The 24,692-nt window shown below is 38.8% G+C and overlaps 1 protein-coding gene across 1 annotated transcript in view; it reads left to right on the forward strand.

Annotated features, from left to right (window-relative positions):
• The window catches only part of TPK1 (thiamin pyrophosphokinase 1), a 319,400-nt gene that overhangs the window by 57,583 nt on the left and 237,125 nt on the right, over window positions 1-24,692 (forward strand). The window contains exon 2 of the mRNA XM_072853402.1: window positions 6,001-6,075. Within this exon, the coding sequence (XP_072709503.1) occupies window positions 6,001-6,075 (75 nt within the window). The remainder of the gene's footprint in view (window positions 1-6,000; window positions 6,076-24,692) is intronic.

Genomic DNA, 24,692 nt, shown 5'->3' on the forward strand with positions numbered 1-24,692 from the left:
TCCCAGAGCATCGGTTTTGGACTTAACACTTGGGGACAGGTGCTTACTTGGCAGAAAATGGTGTAGATTTGGTGCTGATCTCCCAAACTCCTTTATTTTAGTTTTTAAATCCCATGTTCCCTGTGTTTAGGTAACATCTATTTATGTGATGAGCATTTATTTGCTTTTTCATAAAGACAAGGTTAAAAAAAAAGGCAATATATTGCCATTTTAGTGGAAACTCTGATTCAGTGTTTTGGATTTTTTTTTTTCCAAGTGATAGGTGGAACAAACAGCCCATTAGGGCTGCACTAAAAATGCTGATGAATGTCAAAGAAAAAGCTAATTGTGGTGCTACAACTAATACAGCAAAATGAAAAAAGTTTTACCAAGAAGCTTTTTGAGGTTGTAGTGAGCAGTTAGAATACTTTTCCTTTCTGTATATTCAATGCTACGATAATTTTCTGCTATTGGATGCAGCAAAAGATACCATTTTAGGGTCCTTTCACTGATGTAAAACCAGAATACTTCAGCTGTAATCAGTGGCATTTTTCTACATGAGCCTTCATTTAAGCAAGTATGTGGGCTACTTTATTAAAGTAGTATTCTTTAAATAGCCATGTGCCTAATTTAAGGAATATCAGTATTAAAAACTTTTTTCCTTAGGTGTTTGTTAAAATTGTCCACTCCAATTCATTACAATGAATTATTTTTTTCTTGATGTCATAATTCATACCTTTATAAGCTCACTTGTTAATTATCCCGTGTTAGTGACATCTGCTTCACCAGTAGGAGAAGTTCCCATTCCAGCTTTTGTTTGACTTAGTAATGCTTAGCACTACACAGGAGCCAAGTTTTTCAATCCACGCAGTATATTAAGAAAACTTTTAAAGTAAAAACTGATATTTTCTGATTTTTTGGTAGACTGTAGTTCAATTAAAAGGAGAGTTTAATGTATTAATTAACAAACAAACACAAAACTACACCAAAAACAAACCCCAAACTAACAACATAGCAACTTGCTTCAGTAATTTTGCTTTGGTGATCTGTAGCAATAGCCTTATCTATCTTTACTGTAGTTCTGCATGAACATTATTTTAAGTTTGCTGGTTTCATGAACTGCTTTCTTTAGAGCTTATTATGATAGGCTTGCACTAAATATAACTTATGTGGAATTCTTAGAATCACAATTTCAATGCTAATTCTTCTGCAGCAGAAGAAACTTCAACTGCCATACGAAGAGCTGCCTCAGCCTGTTGCTCTGCTGTCTTTTATGAGTGTCACTGTTTTGGAATTGTGAAAAAAAAAATGCCTTGTCCCTTCCCACATACTCTGACATTTAAGTAGGCAGTGTCTGTTCATTTAAAAACCGAATCTGTGGAGCAGGAATTTCCTCAATGATGGTACTGGAAACCAAATCACTTTTTTGGTTTTTTTGGTTTTTTGTTTTTAAATCCTGGAAGGTAGACTGATGTGAGAGCAGCAACATAAGCAGGAGGGAATTTTCAGTGGGATCATTCAGAGTTTTTCTCTCTCAGAAGCTCATTGTATATTTGGACTCCCACCTATGTGATCAGGAATATGTGTAATCTGAATCTCTGCAGTATCTTTTCAAGGGGTCTTGGTTAGTATCTTGGATATTAGATGTACTTCTACCAGTACAGAAATTTTCTGAAAATTTATAACCTTCTTTCAACTTTCTAGATTAAATTAATGACATGCTTTACTAATGGTAAAATCCCCCTGCCCCCGTACTACCTGTCTCTTTCCTCCTTCTTTGTACTAAACCTGCCTCTTTGTGGAAGATGCTTGATAGATCATTGGAAAGGAAAGGAATGGCTCCTCTTCAGGCAAGCAGTAAAACACAAACATCAAACAACAAACCAAAGCATGAATTGCTTAGCGGAAGCCCCTTTCTGTGGTTGAAGCTCTGACTTTGGAGTCATACTTTGTTAGCACCTTAAGGCATGCCGGTATCTTAGTACAGCGTATCCCCACATTGTGTGTTACTGCTTACATCATTTCACAAAGACTGGGAACAGCAGTGATCTTTCCCAAAGGTCCTCGTTTGAAGCAATGAAAGCTTTTTCTCCTCGGAAAATTCAATAGCCAGGAACCTCACAGTATGTGGAATAACTTCTAGCGATATTATCCTAATGCTGAAAGGAAACAAAGAAGGGGCATATATTATTTTACTGGCTACCAGAGAAAAGATTGTCTTTAAAAATATATATGCCTTTTGCATATGCTTGTGACAGACATACAGCCTGAAGACTGGCATGTGACATGGGGAAATCAATAAAAAATGCATAATGATATTATAAATATTTATAGAATAGCCAGATGAGTATAATATGACAGGGAGAAGCCAATAATGCTTTTAGAATAGCAAATGTGTGTTCTAAAATACATTGGAATTCTTCCGAGTGAGTTAGAATGGGTTAAAAAGGCATTGCATAGGCTGTCAGAGATGTTCACAACACCTTTGATTAAAGTCTAAGCAACCATGAGAAAAGCTTCATCAAAGAAGTGCAGCTAAATAAAAGTTGGAAAGCAGAAAAGGGAAAAAGTTTTCAGAAAGGATGAGGTTATTCACAGAATGGTCCATCAGTTATTCACTGATGGTCCCAGTGGGACTCATAGGGATTGTTGATTGATTTGCAGCCTAGGAAAGGAAATGGTTCTCTGCATTTCCAGCAGGATTAAAATGAACTGGCTTTATCCAAAGACTAAGAATTTTCCAAGTCTGATAAAAGATTTTTTTTTAAGCTATATTTTTGCATATAACTGGCTGTTGATGTAGTTGTGCACCTGTTAATACATACATCTGTAAGTTATGCCTGTAAGACTGCAAGGTTTATAAGCAGCAAATAGGAAAACAATCGGGTAAGACTGGAGATGAACAAATTTGGTTCCCTAAGTGCAAGTAAAAATTTCCTATAGTCATCCTTCTGTCCTGTAGAAATTAGGCCTTACTGCGCGTCTAATTCCTTTGCAAGAGGACTTACATTGTGGGACTTGGCTCCATTCATTCTCTGCGTTGATGTAAACATCAAGAATAAGCTGGAGGTTTTGTATGGAGGAATTTATTATTTTCTGCTTGTGCTACAGATGGCTGAATTTGCTCAGTCTGCAGAAGCTGCAAGTACATGATGAAAGAGAAAATTATACTAAAAATGGAAGAAACTATACAAGAGACCAACTTGTTCTGCCTCTAACAAAAGGCCAACAAAAGCTTCTTCAGTGGAGATATCCATATCTGGAGACAAGCTATTTTCTTGCTTACAGAATTCTCTTTCCTGTTAGTCCAAACAGAGCACAGTTTCATTAATGGTTGGGTCAGGGTGCTAATTATCTTTGTGAAAAATGAATGGGCAGACAGTCCAGGAGATAGATGCTTCCTAATTTGTTAAGGGCTTTTAAAGATAAATGGCCTTGAAGTAGATTTGTTTTCCAACGAATAGCCAGTAGAGTGCTCGGAGCAGTGGCACAGTGAGCTCTCATCAGTTTTTCTCAGTGATGGATGTTGCATATTCTGTCCATTGACGTGGTCTTTGCATCAGAAGTCCCAATTTATTAATAGTTTTTAGGCTAATGGTTGTAAATTATTGCAGCCCAATTTTATTACTGTTTTACATCTACCAAGGACTGAGCCCTTTGTGCAGCTTTATATTAACTCAGCGAGCACCATTAAAATATTGACATTTAGGCTCATTTTGGTAGCATTAATCATAGCATTTTATCACACATTAATTGCAGTGGTTTGAAATGACTGGAATGTTCACTTTTCTAAAAGCAGGAGAAACAATATTTTCCATTTCTCCACTTTTTCAACCCATACATGTGCTTAAAAAAAAACCCCAGAACAACCCAAAACACACAAAAAACCCCTCCAAATTGTGTGTGCTGGGGGCATCTACCTCTTTGCTTCTTTGCAACAACTGAAAAAGTAAAAGCCAGAAGCTCTTACAGGCCTCAATGGAAGCTCTTGGAAGCGTCACCTCTGAAAATCAGCCTCTGAAGTCTCAGTGTGGACACCTACAGCCAGGCCTTGGCTTCAAAAACATATCTTAATATACAACAAGAGCCCTCCTGATGTGCAAAAAAAGCTAAAAATCTACTGCGTTTTCATATGCTGATATGGCTTAAGGGTTTAAAATGGACACACAAATGTCTTTTGTGATTCACCAGCAGGAATAGGTTTACAGCACCTGTGTCTATTTATATTATCGTATCAGTAAAAGAACCTGTGATGTTAGCTGGCCCTCTTCAGTGGAGGGCACCAGTAGATGATTATGTTTAATATAAGGAATTGGCAGCCTTTCTCACTTAACCATCATTAGGGGATCTGCTGCTGAGGTCCCATTTTGTGAGGCAGCTGGAAATTGGCACTTAGTTTGAATGTATTGTTTTCTACCTTTCTCTTAAAGTTCAAGGACAAGGCAAAACTGTTCAGACTATGCAAAGAAAAAGGTTTTTCTCACTTTCCTTTGTTTCCTTGGTCCTCTGACCTCTCCATTCTTTCCTAAGTAAATTTATTCCCCTGTATAAACATGAATTAAATACAAGTGTGGACCATGTCAGCAAGGATGCAAGTGGAAGACATGAAGGAAGGTATTTGAAAGCACCACACAGAAGATAGCTGTGATAAACATGTAGAATTTTTATTGGAGTAAAAATTACCTAGGTCTTCAGTAGTCTATCTCTTGATTCTTGCAAAGGAGGACAATGCTGTTATTTCTGTTTTAGGGAACGGAGGCATAGAATGGGTCAGTGGAGAAACCTAAATCACTCAAAAGGCGAGATGCAGAATAGTGGCGTCCCAGTCTCCTAACCCTCACTTCATGCTCCTAACTATGCATTTCATTTGTTATTTTAAAGATTGTCCCCTCCCTACTCCCACCCCAAGATCTTCCTGCATCTTCAGGACTTTCACCACCTGTATTTTCCCTGGTAACGTCATATGGCTTAAGCCACAGCTTCACCTGTAGCCTTCTGCCTCCTGCTATACTGGATCTGCTCAAAAGCCCAAAAGACTTTCTAGTGATAGAGATTTTCTTTTTTCAGTTACAGTGGCTTCACATGACCGAATAATACTTCATTAACCTGATTCCCCAAGGATATCAAGCTCGAGGGGAAACTTGTATTCCTATGTGACTGGCAAGATAATTAGGAAGTGAAATAATGCAAATCCCACCACAGGCAACCGTCATAAGATTTACGTATTTACTCTTTGAAAGCAAAGTGTGTCATATCATAAATCCTTTTCTTTTAAGACTTTTATATTTGTAGGTTTATTATCAACCTTCACAATTGCTAGGGCAGGAGGCTTTAGGAGCCCAGTCAAGTTGGATCAGTTCAGGTTGCTGGTAAATCCACTGAGATTCTTAGTCTGCAGTATCACCTAGATAACACAGGCTAAAGTTCACTTTTGCTTTTATTAGCTTTGATTTTAAGCTCCTTGGGCCTGGCCTTTCATTCTGTATTTGTAAAGTATCTTCCAGAGTGGATCTACCACAATTAGAGCTTCTACATGATATGAAAACATAGGCACAGAAGCCACTGATGGCAGCAAGAGTTCTGCATCCACCAGATGCAGATCCACCAAGAGTGGAATATTGGACCTAGATTAGAGACAGCTTCATATGGAGTCAGCTACAGCCTTCCCTGTTAATAGAGGCCAGGGCGAAGCTCATGTCAGTGAATGCTGCATCCAGGCAGCAGCAGCAAGAAGGAGATTAAATGAGCGAGCTGTATAGATGTGGAGTCCTGTTGAGGATGGCCTTCAGTGGGTAAAAGTCACTTATAAATTAAAAGTTTAGCAAAACCCTACCAAGTAAAAGGTGTCTAATGAAGTTCTGGCAACTTCTCTATCTGAAAATGATGAAACCTAAGAAGCAAGGAAATTAGTGGAGTTGCTCTGAGGTGGTTGGACTAAAATTAATGTGGCAAAAGCAAAATAAAAAAAGGGGGGGAAAAAATCAATATTCTTGCTAATAAGAATCAACATTTATCTTACAGGAAACCTGAAGTTTTGCCTTCTGATTCTGAACCAGCCTTTCAACAAAGGTCATTTTCATTGTCTGTGGAGCAAAGGTAATAATAACTTCCATACATCTTCATTTGCTTATTTACTTAGCTGCTACCCAGCTAATGTAGTTCATGTCTGTTGAATTGCAATGTGGCAATTTCCTCTTAACTAGAGCAACCTTCTGGTGAGGGTGTGAATTGGCAGAATATGTCCCTTGTTGCTGAATGCAGCAAATGAGCTGATTATGCAGATTCTGCATCTCTGCATTGCTTACGTCAGTGGGAACTTTATGGACTGATCTGTGTAAGACTGTAGCTTTTCAGAGCCATCTTAGGAATGATCATTGTTTTGCTGACAAAGTGTAGTAAATCAATGGTGCATTTAAGAGTCTGGAAGCGAGCATTCCTTTAAAGGTCATCAGTGAAATGTGTTAATTTTAATCAAAATAAAATGAACCGTGTAGATATTATGTTGTGAAAGCAGTGGGAATTTGTGTGCATGTCAGAAATATGCAAATCAGATTTCACTACCCCTTTGTTTTATGCACAGTGCTAATCATCATCTCTGGTATGATAGCTGCAGATTTACTGACGTTTTGTGGAGATATGTAAATCTTTACAAGCTTGGAGCTATTAATTCCTTCGATGCAGAAATGTGGTCCTTCAGAAGCTTTCTGACAAACCACAGGAACTGTCTCTAACTTGTTACCAGGCTGGGAACCTTGTGGAGAGGTTCCTTTTAGCTGACTGGGGCAGATAGAGCTGTTTGATTTCACCATAGGCAAAAGGGTTGGCAGGGGGTAGCTGTACAGTTAAAAGGAATTGGAGTAAGGGATGAAGCGGGCAGGATGTATTCATAGCACTTAATTCCGGTAAATCTAAATTAGGTGCCTATATAGGCAGAGAAGAGAGAAAATAAGGGAGAGACTTGCACAGGATGATTCAAAGCATCTGAATGAGTACTGTACCCCAAACGGGCTCTCTTTCACTTGCAATATCAGCAAGAAATGGCAGCAAGAAGTGCTCAGTGAAAGGGCTGTCAAGAGTATTTTCTAGATGTGATTCTGTATAATTTTTGATTGAAAAAGATACACTGAAAGACATAATTTTGTATTAAATAATGAAGGGAAGAACGGTAAGTATTTTGACCTTGTTTCTTTGTCCCACCTCTCCTGTGTTTTGAGGGTTGAGGTTAAAAAAGAGACAGCAAACCAGACGTGCACAGTTACTGAATGGCAGTATTTAGCGTCTTGTAGTACCTTGCATGTGTTGCTTTTAAGCTGTGTTCTGTTAATCAGACTTTTTTGTCTGTCCTTTGGAATGTTAAGTCTTCCTCTTGCAATCAGGCCTGTGCAGGGTGGACCCTCGGGGCATGGAGCGCTTCTTACTGTAACACTAATGGGCCCTTAACTGTAGTGCTTCAGTGAAGGGTTGGGATAAGAAGCTGAATAAAATCGAGTAGACCACAGACTGTCTTGCTTGAGACTACCTCAGTGGGTTCCTGTCCTCTCAGCGTAACTGTGTTGAAAGTAATTACTGGTGCTGTGGACAGATTTTCAAAGAGTCTGTGAGAGTTAGGAGCAGAAGTCCTGTTTAAGTTAATAAGACTTCTGCTGGTAGGCTGCTTCCTGAAATAGGTGGATATTTTCTATCTAAGTAAAATGGCAGAGGAAGGTGGTGACACAGTGAACCTGAAATGTTTTTCTTCAAAACATCTCAGCTTCAGTAAACCTCAGTGAATCCAGGACAAGGTTTTGGCAACGCCTGACCGATAATCCTGGTGGACTACTGTAGGTGTCAGCAATCTTGTGTCTCCTGGAATCCTGCTTCTGAAGGAGTCTCAGCAGAGAGACTGTTGCAAGACTAGGAGAACCTGAGGTTTTTGTGAGCTGAAAGAAGTTCTGAAAGAATGAAACATCCCTAGAAACAGTGCTTGATGACCAGCTGTATATGCTTGAGATCTCATAAAGGACTGATGAGAAGGAAACAATGGGGCTGTTGATCCACAGAATATTGCCAGCTACACAAATTGGGGGGGGAAAAGGGAGAAAAAAATGCAGGGGAAAAAAGAGATAAAATATTGACCGACTTCTCTAAGTTACAGCAATCTTGGGTGTTATACTGAGTACAGAATGCGGAGACATAAGTGTTATTTTCAGGTAGGTTGTGTTGTATCAAAATAACTTGTTTCATTAGCCCTGTCACTTTAGTGTCAAGTAAAAATGAAGGTGTGATGTGATATGTCCTGAGTTTAAAAAAAAATGAAAAATCACATTGATAAGTGTGGCTATTCTGGGCTAAAATCATCCCAGGTGTAACTCCTCTTGACCTCAAGAAAAAGTGGTTGCAGCTAATTAGCCTTTGTCTTATTACAGACTTGTATGAAATCTATTTTTACTGACATACTTTGAAAAGAACTATTTAAATCTGTACAAGTTTGCACGAACTTCCTTCCCTGTGTTTTGTGAAGGACACTGAAATCTGATTTCTTTGCTTCCAGGGGACAGCTTTTACCACTCTTACCATACAAGCTGGATAAGTGACAATAATGAGGTAGTATAAGCTAAAGACTACCATGATTTTAGTCTATTATATTCATTACTGTAGTAAACCAATCTAGAACATGTGTTCCCTTTTGTGTTAGGTACAGTCATACAGTTTTAGTGCTGTCCTCAAGGTGGGAGGGATGAAATGCTGGAGAGGGGATAGTTTGCAAAAGCAGGATGAAGAATAATATGGCAGAAAACACTGGTAGTTCACTGAAGGATTTATTAGGTTGGGTATAGTGGGAAAGGGACAAACCAAATGGCAAGAGAAATTGAAGAGAATAGGTCAGTAAAGGGGAATAGGTAAGGGTAAAAGGTCTCACGGTAAGTGAAGCTGATAGAAGGAGACTGAATATGGGAAGGTGAGGTGGATGCAGAGGGTTGGGAATAGACTATGAGTAGAGCACAAGGCTTGGAACATCTGTCAAATCCATCAAAAGTGCTTTGACTATAGCTGTTAATGCAGCCATTTTTACCAGTGGAAGTTGTATGGCTTCCCTTGCAGTCCTTATCCTAGTTGTGGAAAATATGTGGAAGAGGCAGGGCCCTGCTTTTCTCAGAGCTGTGTCTCACAAGACGCTTTTGTGTCCGGGAGGTTCCTATAAGGAAGACTGGATCCAGTGGGGCCTTACCTTAATGAACATTGTCACACATCCTAAATTCCTGCTTGTATTTCAGCAATGTTTCTAGCTCCTGGTTTTAATGCTGTTTACAAAAAAATTGGTAGGGAAAAAATCCAGTTTACATTAGTCTCCAGGGCTACTTTGCAAGTTGTTTCAAATGTAAATATATCTTTAACAGAAATGACTGTGAGTTGAAAGTCTGAAGCTGTCTCTACATCAAGTTTGAAAAATATGGAGGCCCAGGTTTTAGTGGCTAAAAACAGAAGGGGCTTTCTGGGTAGTAAATGAAAGTTCCCGAGATTTTGATTCTGCTTTTTAAAATATCTTTAATCAGAAATTCAATGACTGACTTATGCCAAGAATTTCAGCAACGTCTAGTGATCGCAAGTGCTTCTGTTTTTTTGATGTCTCCCTAGTGAAGTACCAGGAAAGGGGCAGAATTATTGCAGTGCTAAGAAATCATCTCCGTAAAATTGTCTCAAGTTCAGTATCTGAAAATTGTTTCTTGTTTCTGAAAACATTGCCCCTACAAGCTATACTACTCAAATGATCCAGAATTGTCTTCATATCCTCGCTTGATGGTAGCATGCTAAATGACTGTGCATTGTAGAGTACTTTCCATTCTTAAATGTTGACAATGACAGCTGTAAAGAGCAAGAAGTTATGCTCTGAAAAATAAGATTATTATTTCAAGAATCGGAGTAAAATGGCAACATTCTACAGCAATCTGAAGTTCCCATCAGTGCTGTATTTCTGGGAATGGCAGGTTTGTTATTAAATAGCATCTTTGGATTTACTTGTGGAGAAATATTATATTACAATAGTGTTTTTCCTTAGGTTCCATTTAACCTCTGACTGGGTGTTCCATGGGTTTACTGATAAACGCAGTTGCAGAATTAAAATATTGGTTAATGCAGTTCTGCTTGGCTGAAGAGGAAGACTATTACACTTGTGTTTTATAGTAAGAAAACATGTCCATGGCTACTTTTCAGCTGGTTACAATGGTTGTGGTACGTTAGCCACTGTGCCTTCCTCAAAAGGATTGTGATCTTTTTTCCACAAATAAAGACTTTCTGTGAAAGACATTCCGAAAATCAAAAAGATGATGTTGAACTACTTTAAATATTAGCCATTCATACTACAAAATGTCCTTGGCTGATGTACTAGAATAAACTACCAACATCCTTTTGGAACAGCCTGCCTGAATCCTGACTTGGGAGATGTGTATTTAATGTTGGACAAGCAGATGGGAAGGAGACATCTATGAGACTGGGCTGCAAAAATGTCTGTCCTTCAGGAATACCTCCCTAAATAGTCTCTTTCATGGACCATTCTTTTCAGTAAAGGAATTTGGGGTCTAGCTATGTCTCCTTATTATGCTGCCCTACCAGCCACTTCTCTATATGCATGGTATGTAGGCATTTTATGGCACTTTGTAGATCATGAACATGGAGGAACTCCAGAAAGAGGAATGTTGCTCACCCTAGAGATTTCAGCTCTATATTTTTTGGGGGGTCTATATACTGAGATAGCAGGAAACATACTCCTACAGCAGCAGTGTAATAACTCAAATCCAAACTGTGTTAGATTGTCTTCATGTAAACAGTATTTTCTTACACTACATCTGTTGCGATTGCTTATCCATAAATTGAGTTTTTTCAAGTTTCCATCACTATCAATACCCGTTTTACAACAACCAAAGTGGCTGTTGGATTTTAAATAGTATCTTGAATGTGAGGCAACTTTCCTGTCAAGGTCAGTCTACTGTTTGGTGAAAATGCTGCTAATGAATGGATTTTTAGCACCTGAAGGTGACTGCAAATTACAAAATATCTCCTCTTCCTGAGTAATCAAGTAAGGAAAGGTGCTAATTTGTATCATGAGTTTCAGAGTCATCTGTCTTTGAACGCCACATGCTCCCATGCGTTTTATGTTCCATATGCTTTTGTCTGCAATATAATGGGTGATTGGTATTTTGAATGTCTTCTGTTGACGTCCAAGAGCTGTGTATAAAGGTAAATAAGATATAAATACAATGCAGGTAAATATACTGAAGGGAAGATAACAGATTAGTTGGAATGGTTTGAATCTCTCAGAGCAGAGAAAAGGGTATTGTAGTTCAACAACAGGAGGGAAATAACCTGACTTTCCCTGGTGCCATTTTTTCTTCTCCATGATTGATACCTTTCCCTCCCCTGTCTTTAGTGGTTGAACTCACCTACGCTTCTGGAATTATTGGTATGTACAGCCATTCACTTGCCCTCTTACCTGTCAGCAATGAACTTGCCTTGTTGGCATACGGTGTGCTTTTTTCTCACCTTTTATTTTCATTTCTAGCTGAACTTACTTGTAATATATCTCAGATTTGTACTAGACCCAGAATTGGCAGCTGGCATAAAACTTGAGTGAATTTAGAGCAGCTACTATTAATAAATAGGAAAATGTTCATAAAAATGGTGATTGGGATGTCGCATGGACTTGTATGCTTTATTGCACTTTCCAGCAGGCATCCAGACTAGCAGTAACTCTTACTGCTGGCCTCAGCTAAACTACTCTGTTCTCCCCTGAGTAATATTAGACTCCTTACAAGTCAACAATGAAGTTCATTTTTCCATATTTGAATCAAAACAGGAATATAATTTCTAGTTTGTATTTAGTAACTTAAATTTGCTCTTCTGTGCCACTCAATTTAGATTTAAACATTTTCTTACAGTGGTTTGCCTGTTGTTGGACTGCATGCAGTGAATTAATGTCCTTCAACTACAGGAGTCTGAGAGAAGTTATTTCAAGTGTTCTTGAGGGTAGGGAATCTACCATATACTTTAGGAACAAGAAAATCTGGCCCTGATTAGGGCTGGCTAGCACCATGCTTTAAGCTTGGAAACAAAGTAGTATCTGGATCTTAGGACATGCAGTAGTTTGCACTAACAGGGATTTTGGGAAGAGAGTTTTTCTAGACCAGGCTTTGCCCATGAGCCAGTGTATAAGCTTGACCTCTACCAGATTTTCACTGGTGAACTGGAGATTTATATTTATCTTAATAAAACTAAGCTTAAAACTCCAGAGATATGGTATAATTCTCCCATTTGTTTCACATATATTGTTAGTGCCTTGCTGGTTCAGAATCAGGGCTCTTGAGAGGTAGCCTAGGTTTGTGGACATTTTGAAAAGTAGGTCTCACTGATTTTTGCAAATTTTAGGTGGTTATTGACAAAGCTGAGAACAGAGCTGATCTTCCAGGCCTTTTGCACAGTTAAAGTTCCCTCACTATAGTAGTAGCTGTGATAGAATGAGGTCTTTAGATAAAATTTGAGACATACTAGGCTGCATTTTTTTTGTTGATTTTAATTCTCTGCAAATCCAGCAACAGGAAATTCTGAGATCTAAAAGGATTTTTTGTTTGTTTAATAGATTTGAGATTTTGTTTGAAAAATGAAAAAATGAGTAATTAAGATCCCCCTCTGTGATGCTTTGAAAAGCTAAACCCTGCTGAGCTGAAGTTCAGAGTAACAGAACAATAGAGAATTACTTTGAAGTACTAGTGAAAAGCCTAACGGATGATTACAGCACAAGAAAAAAAATGGGAGGTTATTACAGTGCTTGTTTCTGTTGAGCTGGGATGCAAATCCCATTAGGGGAGTGTTGCAAATCCTGATTTAGGATCCTGCAGACTGCGCCAATTTGTCGTGAATGAGTGGAATGCACCTCACTCAAAGAGAAGCAGCAATATGTTTTATCAAGGTAAAATAATAATTTGACAGAGTTCAATGAATTCAATGGAATTTAACAAAGTTTAACAGGGGTTTGCCACGGTTCAGTAAGTTTGGTGGCAAGGTTCACCTTATTAATTACTGCATGGAAGAAACATACAAAGGGAAATCGAGTTAGAATTGAGTTAAAATGATTCACACAGAGACCGGAGACAAAAGGGTAAGGAAGACCCTCCCATTGAGTCACAAGGTTCAGAGTGGACCCCCTTGCTTTCTAAACTCCTGATGGAGCTTAGGTGCAGCTAGGTCCAGTCTTAGTCTCGGACTTGGACAATGGTTTATGTCTAATGGAATTATCTATACAAAGTTTATAGTAATTAATATTTAATAGCTACATGGATTAGTAATGTTTCATTAGTATTAATTCAGCCTGCTATCAGTCACTTACCAAAGATCTGCCGTTGGTAAAAGGTCTCTCTGCCTCGAGGAGCAACCTTGAGAGGTGTCCCAGCTCAAGGGGAGATCACCGCCATGCAGCCACGCTGCCTGGCAGGGAGACCTCAAGAAGGCTCACTTAGGCTGTCATATTTATGGAATAAAGTGGTTGGCTCGTAGTCAAATTACATGGGATGGGAAAGGTATGGATGAGACTTCTTGTACCGCCAGCTTTCTTTGTTCCTTGATAGATGAGTCTTGGAAAAGCCCCCTGCTATTCATGTGTTAATGGCATGATCGGTGTTCCAAGCTCATATGCATCGATGCTCACTGTGTCGCTCAGCTCCTTTGTGGGGTTTTAGAGAACAGACTGAAACTAGAGGAGTTCTTGGCCTGGCTACAGCTCAGGCCTTTACCTCCTTTGGAGCCTGTATCAAACTACTCATAGTTTGATTAAGGGGTTGAGTGCATCCGTCACAGGGAGTTCTGTTGTCACAAGATTTGCTATACAGAAGCCTTTGATAGCATAGTACTATATATCTGGTTACCATGATGTTTCCCAGAGGACGGTTGAAAGAAGGAGCTTTGGAAAATATTGTCAGGAGGATGCTTTAGAGCACCCCAAACAGAAACAAATGCATGAGGCAATAGAAAAAAAGATGATTAATAGCTCATTTTGTTAGTGATTCAACAAGAGAAATGGTCCTGGGAATGAACCAGCAGGGGTGAATGCATGAGGTTAGCATAAGTAAAACCTGTGACAGAAAAGAGCAGGTTCCTAATCCCATAAAAGGAACACTTGGATTTTCACTGCCTCAAGCTACACAGTGAGAGTGTTTAAAAAGATTGTTTCTCTGGGAGTCACTACAGGGCAAAAGTATTATTTTCATAGCTAGAGCTTAGCTTGAATCCACTACTAGGGTGAACATGTAAGGTCTTTTAAAAGACAGATGTTATCTAGGGTTGCTGATGTCAGGGCCTTCTCACTGGCTGTGATGGCCTTTGGATCAAACCATTGTGTTATAGTCTTCCTTTTTCTCTTACTCCAGGGTTGCCTTAGGCCAGACAAACTTTTTTTTTTTTTAAAGAAAAAAAAAAAGCCCATACTGGTACAAACACCTCACCATTAATCTTGGTCCAGTGGTTATTTCAAATGGTGATTGCTTTTTAAAAGTGGATCTCCTCTTTTTAATTTACCTAAATCTGGTTATGTTTCCAGCTTTTGAATTTTAAAAGTTTTCATTACTTTATTACCATGATTGTAATAATGAGTAACTCAGGCAGTGAACAGTTTAACTGTTCTGTAATAAGTTGAGACTATGCTAGTATTTATTGGTCACTTGGCTGATGGAGTGTGGATCCTGCACTGTATTCAGTGCCTGAAGGGACATCAGTAGTTTGAGAATATGAATGTTGGATTGCTGGTTTTCTCATCGAAATGGTTTACATACTGTCTTGTGCTCATCCGTATTATCAAGTATTAAAATTGAACTTAAAATTCACGTAAGTCAGAAAATAGGTAACTTTTCTGCTCTTCTCATTGTCTCTGCTGTTTTGTACAGGTAGGCTGTTTTGTTAGATTTTAGCATTACATAAATCTATTCCTAAAAATAGTGTATGCATTTACATTTTGAAAACAGCATAGTGAGAATTTTTTTTTTTATGTGTAATTGGTTAGATAGCTTGCCATACATCACACCATATAAGTTCTAAAATGATTGACGGACTTGTGTCAAAGACAGCTTTCTCTGTGATCCTTTCTGGTTTTGTTAACTACCTTCTATAGTGTCACTACTTCTAAGCTTCTTTAATGTATTTTGGTGTTATGTTATTCAAAATGTTGCCTGTGTGAGACGCATGCAAATGTGTTTTGTTTGAGTTTGGGGTCATGGGTGTTGTTTATTCCTAGGCGAAGACCACAGTTTTTCAATATTTAATGGAGGTCTGGGCTCCTCACTTTATGTACATAGTTGGAGACACTAAGAGTTTGAGTAAGAAGAAAATTGTTCTTATTGATACCAAATAAACAGTTAAGCCTGATGACTTCACTGGCATCATTCTTATGCTTTACATACCGAAAGTAAGTGATCAGGTACTTTGCTGGATTTGGTGTGAACTGCATCTTGTTGGGATGAGCCAAACGGAGCTATGTACCATGTTAATTATATTATCTGAGCATGACAAATTATAAGAATGATTTGAGAACTTTCTGAATTTATTTTAGTTTGTTTCCTCTGCCATAAACATGTTAATATATGGGATAGAACATGGATGTTCAGCTGTTGAACATGCATATTAGTTGAACAGTTCCATATTAGAACTTTGGAGTATTGGTTGGGGTTTTTTTCTTGTTTATTTCTGATTACACCAAAGATTTGCTTATGTAAATGAATGAAGCTCTGTTGACTTTGATTCAGTTCCACGTATTTACACCAGCCAAAAACTTAGTATATAAAAATGGAACAAGTATTGTGGCTATTAACACCTTTTTTTCTCACAAGTTAACAGTTCTTTATCGAATACGCTGAGGAGACAATGGTGACATACAGCAGCCTGACTTCGGTTTCATTGACGGTGAACCGCATTTGAGCAGAAAGAAAAAATTGTTGTAGGTTTCTCATTCTGGAAAATTCCATTCGCCTCAATTATAGGGACAACCTATAATTTTTTAAGTGTTTTATTATCGTCTTCCACTGTTGGAAGCTTTATGACTAGGAACCTGATGTAGAGGCTCTTCATATCAATATTCCTTCAGTTACTTTGAATTAATTTGGCTCAGACCTTCATAAAATTCTTTCTTTAGAGAGGGCCTGCTCCTGTTTTCACTGAAATAGTTTAACATTAACTCGAATGTGCTGGATAAGGTGTTACCACAAGAATGAATGTTGGCACAATGTGAGCTGCATTAGCACCGAAGTAATTTGGTGCTTTAGAGTATGAATATTATTCTGTTGGAATTTCTTTTGCAAAATCCCAGCTCCTTCGAACTTCAAACCCTTTCTGCTTATGTTCAGATCCCAGGGTCTGGCTCCTTGGGACTTCTGTTTCTGGCAGTATGAGTTGTTCAGCAAGTAACTAAATTTTTGCTTATGTCTGAACATGCACTTGTCTTTCAACCTTTGTAATGTTACCTACGTCAAGCACTTTGCATGAGCTCCTAGGTTCCAGTAGTCCATAGTGTTAGCTTGGTGTTTCTGAGGTGTAATAAGCCATGAATAATCGATAGTCAGGTTAGACTGGATGGTAAAGTCTAGAACATCACTCTTGAAATGTGTTTCGTTCAAGGAGGAACAGAGAAAGAGGACTGATTTGACTTTGCAAATCTTTGAAGAGGCCCCAAATATTTGAAGTGAAAGAACTGGAGAGGCTCAGAGTACATCTAGTCTGCACTATTGGGCAACATAAGTGGCCTAAGAAAGAGCACACATTTGTAACATGCTGTCACAATGACTTAAAATTAAATTTGGGCTATGCCAATTCTGCAGTTTAAGAATAATCTTAAGATTTTTACAAAGAATGTTGAGTAGGTTATTTAGCCTGTGAAAAGATTACGTTCAACAAAATAACACAACTCATGTTTAATACAGGGTAAAGGTGGGTAAAACTGCTTTGAAGTCCATTGAGGTACAAAGCAAAAGTGCTCTAAGTGCAATATCTGTCCCAGATCATTCCAAAAGAAAGAGACTTTTATTATCTTTTGGTTTTGGATGCCCGAATTGACATCTTAAATGGTTCTCTGGCTTTAGGGGGACAGTGACCCTCCCTCTAAAATACATCCCAACCTTCCCTTTTACTCACTCAGGACTGGGAGAGAAGCTGAGCACTGAGCAACTGAAGCATGCAGTCATGCAGCACGTCTTAACAGCTTGGCCTATGTTTCATCTTGATTTAAAACCACTGAAACCACTGAATGTTTGAACAGTCCACTTACTGTCTTGACAGCCAATCCAAGATAAAGGGAATGAGAATTATACCTTCTGTTCCTAGGAGGATAAATATTAAGTCTCTTACTCCTCAGGCAGAGCATGACTGCAAACAAACCCTTATAAAGCAGCAGTGCGGTATACTCTCTTGATCTGTAAAATCTACAAGTTGAAGAATTTTAGAAGTCAGGAGAAGAATTTTCTAGGTAGACCTACATCACAGAAGAAGTATTGAAATAATCTCTCTCTAATTTTCATAGTTATTTTCTCCTACCCCAGTTTAAGTAAATGTTGCTCCTATTCTTTCCAGATGATAATGAGGCGAATTATTGAATTGGTGTTAATTTCATAAGGTATGTAAAATCATGCTCTCTGTGACAGATGCTGCATTTAAAGGAGCCTCTGTGGTCATTCACACTTAGACATTTTCACTGCTAAAAAAATGTGAAGTAATTACAGATCTGGAACATGATTTTTGGTGAGGTTTCTAGAGAAAGTGATTAATATCAGCAAAACATTCTCAAGAAGTCACAACATTTGGTCATTGCCAAATGAGTTGACCTGAGTGTGACATAGATCACGTGTCAACTCTGTTTAGCTGAGCTATGTAATCATTTTGACAAATGTATACAAGGCTGTTATGTAATATCAAAAGGCGTATTTAAATTGCAGGAAAGGCTTTAAACTGTCAGAAGAAGCTTCTACCAGGAATAGTAGTCTCATCAAGAACTTTGAGCCTGTTAAACCCTCTGAATATCTCACAGAATGTCTGTTTTGGTTCACTCTACTTACCTGCCTGTTTTTTGTAGTCAAAGGAAGTTTGTGTCTTGGAGACTGTGCTTCTTGGTTTGTTTTTTGAAGTTGGATAACTGTTTCAAAAGTTACGGTGGGAATGGAGAGTGACCAAAGACATGGGCAGAGGGAGAGGAATGTGCCCAAGTACGTAGAGCGTTACTATATAATCCATACTTTCTAGGAAATGAGATTAGGTCAGGCAAAGAGGGATTACAACCAATTTTAATTCCTGGGAATATCAACATATTACAGAAATAGACTGGTTCTTCCAATTTGACTATTCATTGTCCTTGGTGTTGCTGTAACGTAAATAACTGTGATATGAGCAACTGTTTGGCAAAAGCCACAGTCTCCCTTTTTTTTGTGAATCTGTCTTTCCCTCTGCTTCCTGTCAGAGAAGAGAAAGCGTAAGAGGGTGGATGAGGCATAGCAAATGTCCACTAAATGTCCCACTGACAAGCTTTGAAGTTGCACTTCCCATTTTGCTTAAGTAGTAATTCACTGGGTCCCCCAGTTATATATCACTTAACTTGGGACATTTAGCTGGAGTTTCTTAGCTTCTTAGGTCAGTGCCAGTGTTTTCCTCTTAGTCAATGGACAGAGATCTGCATTGTCTTCTGGCTCTCCACAGAAATTTAGATATATCTGCTAGGTACCTAAAATTGAGTGGGTGGGGAGGGCTGAATAGCAGCCCAGATGTGAGGTTATTTTCTCTTCTGTTTCTTTGGCCAGTTTACTGCAAAAACAAGAAGCAAGTGAATTTTGTGGCAGCTGGTATCTATAGTTAATCTGCTTTATTTAGTCTCAGTGTTATCTGTCTTCTACCTCAAGTCTTTCCCACTAGCCATCTCAAACCTTCCTTTTCTATTTAGCAACAGGGGAAGGACAATGAGGTTAAGACTCTGGGGACTGCAAAGCTATCATCTAATTTTGAACTTGCCTTGGTTGTCATTTTCCTTGACCACCTCTCTTTTTGTAGGCCTATGCACCTTTGTCATAGAGCAACACTCTCATTAGAACATTGTTAAAACCCAGATACATATTAACAAGGCATCTGAAGTTGACCTTTTGTCTGGGAGGGAGGTTGCTAATACTCTTGGCAGTGATTTGTGAAGTTTGCTTTCCTCAGTGAATTTAGGATCAGTTTAGTATTTAAGCTTACTTCTAAATCATGCGTTTAATTTTATTGCTTTTTCTTTAGATCTATAGATTTGAGTGAGCATTAATGCATCAGTCATATTTCATTCAGTGATTATGGTGCTTGATATCCTTTGTATTCACCTTCTAGAAATGCTTTGGCAGCAGAACTGACTATGCAAAAATGTATAAGAAAGGGTAGAAATAATGAATGCACTATCAATTTGGCTGATGCAGTTCAACATTTTAAGTTTTGTTTGTGACCCACTGTTCATCTCTGGCAATTTAAATATACATATGCAGTGTCCTTTTTCAAAATGTGCAGGACAATAGGTAGGCTCTAGTGTTATTAGAGTAATAAATCTTTACTAAAAGAGGTTTCTCTTATATTGCAAGTGCACCACTGCTGTTCTCATTTAGATATTGAATTTAGAGGTGTGCAAAATTTGTTGAAGTTTGCTGCAAGTCTTAGCAATTTTTTTATTTTTTTTTTGGTAAGTGTGCTGTCTTATCCCTGGGACTGCTTAAAATAACATGAATAACTGCACATTGAACCTTTGTCCCTGCTGATGCAGTAGCATCGTATTGTCTAGGGCACTTCTTTTTCAAGGCAGTGCAGGATGCTGTAGTTGATAACCCAGCTCACTAGCCATAAAAGGTTGGGGAAAAGGATCTTGAAGACACTTTGGAGCAACAAATTTGATTTATATTTTATGTGTCACATTTGACTATAGTAAAGAAGGATCCAGCTCATTCCAGCTCCAGAAGAATGGCACAATCATTGCCTGCAAACTGAATGCACTGCTAAAAAGATACTATAAAAGATGTTGTCTGGAATGGTTTGGGGGTGTTTTTAAGCCTGCTAATCTTCTTATTCGAGTTTATTTGTGATACTTTACCTAGCATTGTATTATAAAAGAAGAATATTACTATTTCCTGTGAATTAGTGTGGTTGATTGAAGTAAATTGGGCTTAATGAAGTCTTTTTCTTCATTCATAGACACAGTTGTTGAGCCTGTGAAAGAGGAACTTGTGTGGACATTCCTTTTTTCTTACTGAGACTGCAAGACCACTGTAGACATTCAGGTGGGAGGTAGAAGTGTGTGTCACACACTAGTAGATAGTGGATATCAGTGAATTCGATGATTTCATGCTGAAGTCTTCAGAATTACAGAGAATGGTAAGAAATAATGCTCTGCTTAGGGACAAAACCACTCTGATACATGCTGCAGATTTTTGAGCTTCGGTTTTGGAAACAAAGTGCATTTCCCCTTTTCACTTCTCTTCCATGTGGAGACATCAGAAGTCATTTCAGTCTCTGCTCCCTTGGAAGTTGCAGTGATTTCTCTTTCTGCGATCACTTAGGAGCTATTGACCTTGACCCAGGGAATCTAGAAGAAGTAGGATATGAAAGTGAGGCATAGACAGATTTGCATCAGGGCACGGAGTCCTTCCCTGACATCTCTGTGGAAGAACGTTTCCTCTCTGTCCAAACATGGATGAGTGATTGTCTAGCCACGTGTTTCTATAGAAGGTCACTTAAGAGGTTCTTCTAGGTCTAGAGGTGTTTCTGGTTCTCACATCATGCCTCATTTTCTGTTTGGGAACCACTACTAGAATCAGAATTGTGGTTTAAATCATACTGCAAGTACATCCCCTGTCTTTGATCTTTCTGAAGTGCTAAATGTTTCCAGACACTGAGGGAAACAGTAGAAAGGAGCATCTGGCACCACAGCCAAATTTCAAACATACATGTTCTGAGCAACCAATACTGTGATGACATGAATGTTAAACTGTTTCTGGGATATCTTCCAGTTCACTCAGTATTTGAAATATAGTGCTGAAATAAACAAATTGTCCCTGGGTTCACCAGGGACTGAGGAGCAACCATTCATTTACATATTAAAACAGTAGTTTTTTCAGAATGTTTTTTCAGTCTATTGGTAGTGCTGTAGCACAAGTTTATTTTGTTTAGAAAAGGCATTCTGCATCCACGCTAGAAGCATCTGAGAGAGAAGCTGAGTGGGAAGATTGACACACTGTGTTTTTATGGGGAATATATGGCATATTCGGGCATTCAGAGAAAAACATTGAAGTAGTAATATACCCAAACATAAATAAGCATAAGGAATGCTTTTTCAAAGTAGCCTGGAGAAGTTGTGCCATTTAAAATTGGCAAGTTTCATCACCTTCAGTTCTTTGGAAAATCCTACACAAATCATGTGAAAATACATGTTCATCTAACTGAGATCTCCATACTTTTTTTCCTCATTTACAAATTAAAGTTGGGAAAAGATCCTGTCATGCTAAGATGGGAGTATCCATACAGAGCAAGTCTTCTTTTTGTGCATGGTGGTTGTTGAGAACTATTCAAGCAATAATGCTCATCAGTTTATGCTTTCAAAACTTACGTGGAGACTTTGGGTGTGATAAGGCAAGAGGCCAAAAGCCTTCATCAGCTGTGAAGGTTGTGTATGGCTATGTGGTAATGCACACTGAATGCTGTTGTCTTCTTTTTTTGTATGATTTGTTAATGTTTAGAGAGTAAAGTTGGATAAATCTTCTTTGAGCTCTTCTTGGCAAAACACTGTAAAGTGTCGAAAGCATTGGTTAGCTTTACTGTGACTTCATTAAATCTTGGCTCAATGCTAATCTCCTTAAAGTATGATGGACTGTGGGTGATGAGCTGGCATACCATTCTGGATGTCAGTTTGTGTAGGAGAATAAATCACAAACCTACAAGGTAGTAGAGTCTTAGGTTTTAACAAAAAAGCTCCGGCAGACAAACCCCAAACAGCAACACTTTCCCAAGTAACACTTTCCTTGGATAAGTATTCTTTGGAGGAATGCACTAAAATGAATCCCGAACATTAGGAGCCATTTTTCAATCTCAACTCTTTTTATCTGCCAGCTTTCTGTTGGAGTTTAATCTATTAGAGTTCCAGATGAGTGTGAATTCCAGTTCATTGCCCACTGATATTATTTAGGCCATAAGACTTGTGAAATGGATTTTATTGACACGTTTGAAAGTTAACCCTCTCCTATGCTCCTGTGCAGAGGATAGCTGCTGAAAGCACAGACTACCACACTTACCTTTTCAAAGTCTCTAATGTAAGATCTTTAGAAATGTGAAAAAATACTGATGTCTTGGGCTGCAAATAAATTACACTTGTCTTAATGCTCTTCAGCAGATTCACGAGGAAGTAAGTAATAAACTCATGTGTAACACCAAGACACTTATTCAGATGTTTTATATCATTATCTTTTATTGTGTAACCATAGGCACTTAAGACAGAAGTCCTGATCCTACTCATGTCAACAGCAGTTGTTTCCTTGACTTTGGTGAGAGTTTCAGAAAGGAGAAGTGTTATCCTCTGCTGCCTTCACTGCCCTTGCTGATAGACCTCATTGCACTCCAGTGCAGTGGAAGTCTAAGCGAGGGTTGCCCTTCCCCAGGAAAAGAAGGGAGAAGTTTCCAACAGGATGAGCTGTCTGTACAGAGTTAATAAGACACTTTCTTCCTTCCCTCCCCCTACCCTCAAAGATGCTATAATGGAAAACAGATATGGACAACTGCTTCAGCTGTTTCACATTCTTTATCTGCAAGTTACATTTTTATAAGTAGCTCATAAAACAGTAATAAATTCTGATTTGCTAAAAGCCATCTGGTTAATGGATTGCTTCAGAACTATTTATAATAGCAGCTATCTATGTAATTAACAGTTATAAAACATACTGCTTGTGCATATAAGATGCATATTACCATTGTTTATTAACCCTTTGTAAGGGATGTATGGCTGCAATCTAAAGTCCAGGGCAGATTTGAAGAAAGCGTAATATTGAGTTAGCAATTTTAAATACCATTTTTAGCTGTACCGTGTCTCCAGAAATTGTCTCTCTTCACCTGTGTGTGCTGTTCTGGAAGGCTTACACCTTGTCTTTAAACCTGGTGGTTGATATTCTCTCTTAAATTCAGAGCTTGGTGAAGGCAGGTGCAGTGATCTGGTCTGGGTTTGGTCAGCTTGAGCAATGTGTTCCTTTCCAGAACATATGGGTGTAAACATCATCTTCCATTCAATTGAAAGGAGAGACATACTACAAAGAGATCGAGAGAGATAAACACGTGGCATTTTGTTCTGATGTCTGTATTGACTCCAGATGTGTGGGGGTGAATTTCAGGTGGAGTTTGGCAGACTTTCACCAAGTCCAGCCTTACCCCTCCTGCTTGTTTTGGCACACTCTTGCAGCTCCTCAGAGACTTGCACGGCACAGCCAACCGCAAATGTAGTACTATTAGGAACTACTACAGAGTCGCCACTGACTGGTAAGTTAAGTGTGAGGAAGTGTCACGCTGTGTCCTGATTCAACTCCTTCCATACCTTTAGAAACAAAACAGAAAGGATGTAAAGGTTGTGAGTGGTTTTTATGTCTTTCTCAGTGGTATTCAAACTGATGTCTAAGAGGTGAAATACCACATATCAGTTCCTTGGGCTGGATCCTCTTTGTGGTGCTCAGAAGTCTCCTTCTTCTTGAGACTATTTTCCTAAGTGTTTCTTTAAAAGTCTCCCAAGGATCCAGCAAAATAAAAATGCTTAGCTGATCTTGTGTGAAAAGAAAAAGACTGCAAGCACACAGCAATTTCAGAGAAGCTGGCAGGAATTTTTAATGTGACTGAAAGTGTCTGAGTGACAAATTAGTAATAAAAATGTCACTAATTAGACTGTAGTAGAATCTTGATAATCAAAACTACTTGGGTGAGACTAAATATATTCAGATGATGGGGAGCCCAGATAATGGGAATCAGCTGAACAGAGAGGCAAGCTGGCAGCTTGTTACAAAGGGAGTCTTAGGGAGGTGGTGGGTGTTTTGAATAAACAAGTACCTAACATAATTTACAGAACACAGTCCAAAAGTAGTAATGAAAGGACAGCTGGATCAAGAATTTTAAATAGTAGGGAAATGTCAGCTCCCTTCAACGAAGAAGGACAGAGGCAGTGCTAGAACTTCTCTCTGCAGTTTTATTGAGACAAGTAAGCCTGGGAAGTCTGGCTTAAACCCTCTGAAGAATGCTCCGTCCTACCAAATGGATCCTGTGTGCTCAGGGGGCCTCTTGGGTCCCCTGTTCTGCCACCAGCACAAGCTTGTGACATGGGATGTCAATAGGAATTGGGTCTGTGGTGGGATAAATTACCTCTTTAAGAGGGCTAGGGCCAGGTGATTTCCACAGGTAACAGGTTAGTTCTGTGATAGGAACTGGTCACACACCTTCTGGGGAAAGGGAGGAGACTCTGGGAGGTTTCTTTATCCTCGAGGCAGCTGGTTTAATAAATACAGTTTAGTAGAAAATATACGGAAAATGCTAGAAGTTGCCCTTTGCAGGAAGATGAAAGTTTGACAGCAAGGGAACAAGATGTCCGAAGGGGGAAAGAATAATCCAATGTCAGTATCAACTGTTGTGTGAGGAAGAAAAACCTTCACTCTTTGATAGGGGAATGTCTTTTAAGCAGGAGCTTT

The sequence above is a fragment of the Ciconia boyciana genome, chromosome 2 (genome assembly GCF_034638445.1).
Source record: "Ciconia boyciana chromosome 2, ASM3463844v1, whole genome shotgun sequence".
Taxonomy (NCBI): domain Eukaryota; kingdom Metazoa; phylum Chordata; class Aves; order Ciconiiformes; family Ciconiidae; genus Ciconia; species Ciconia boyciana.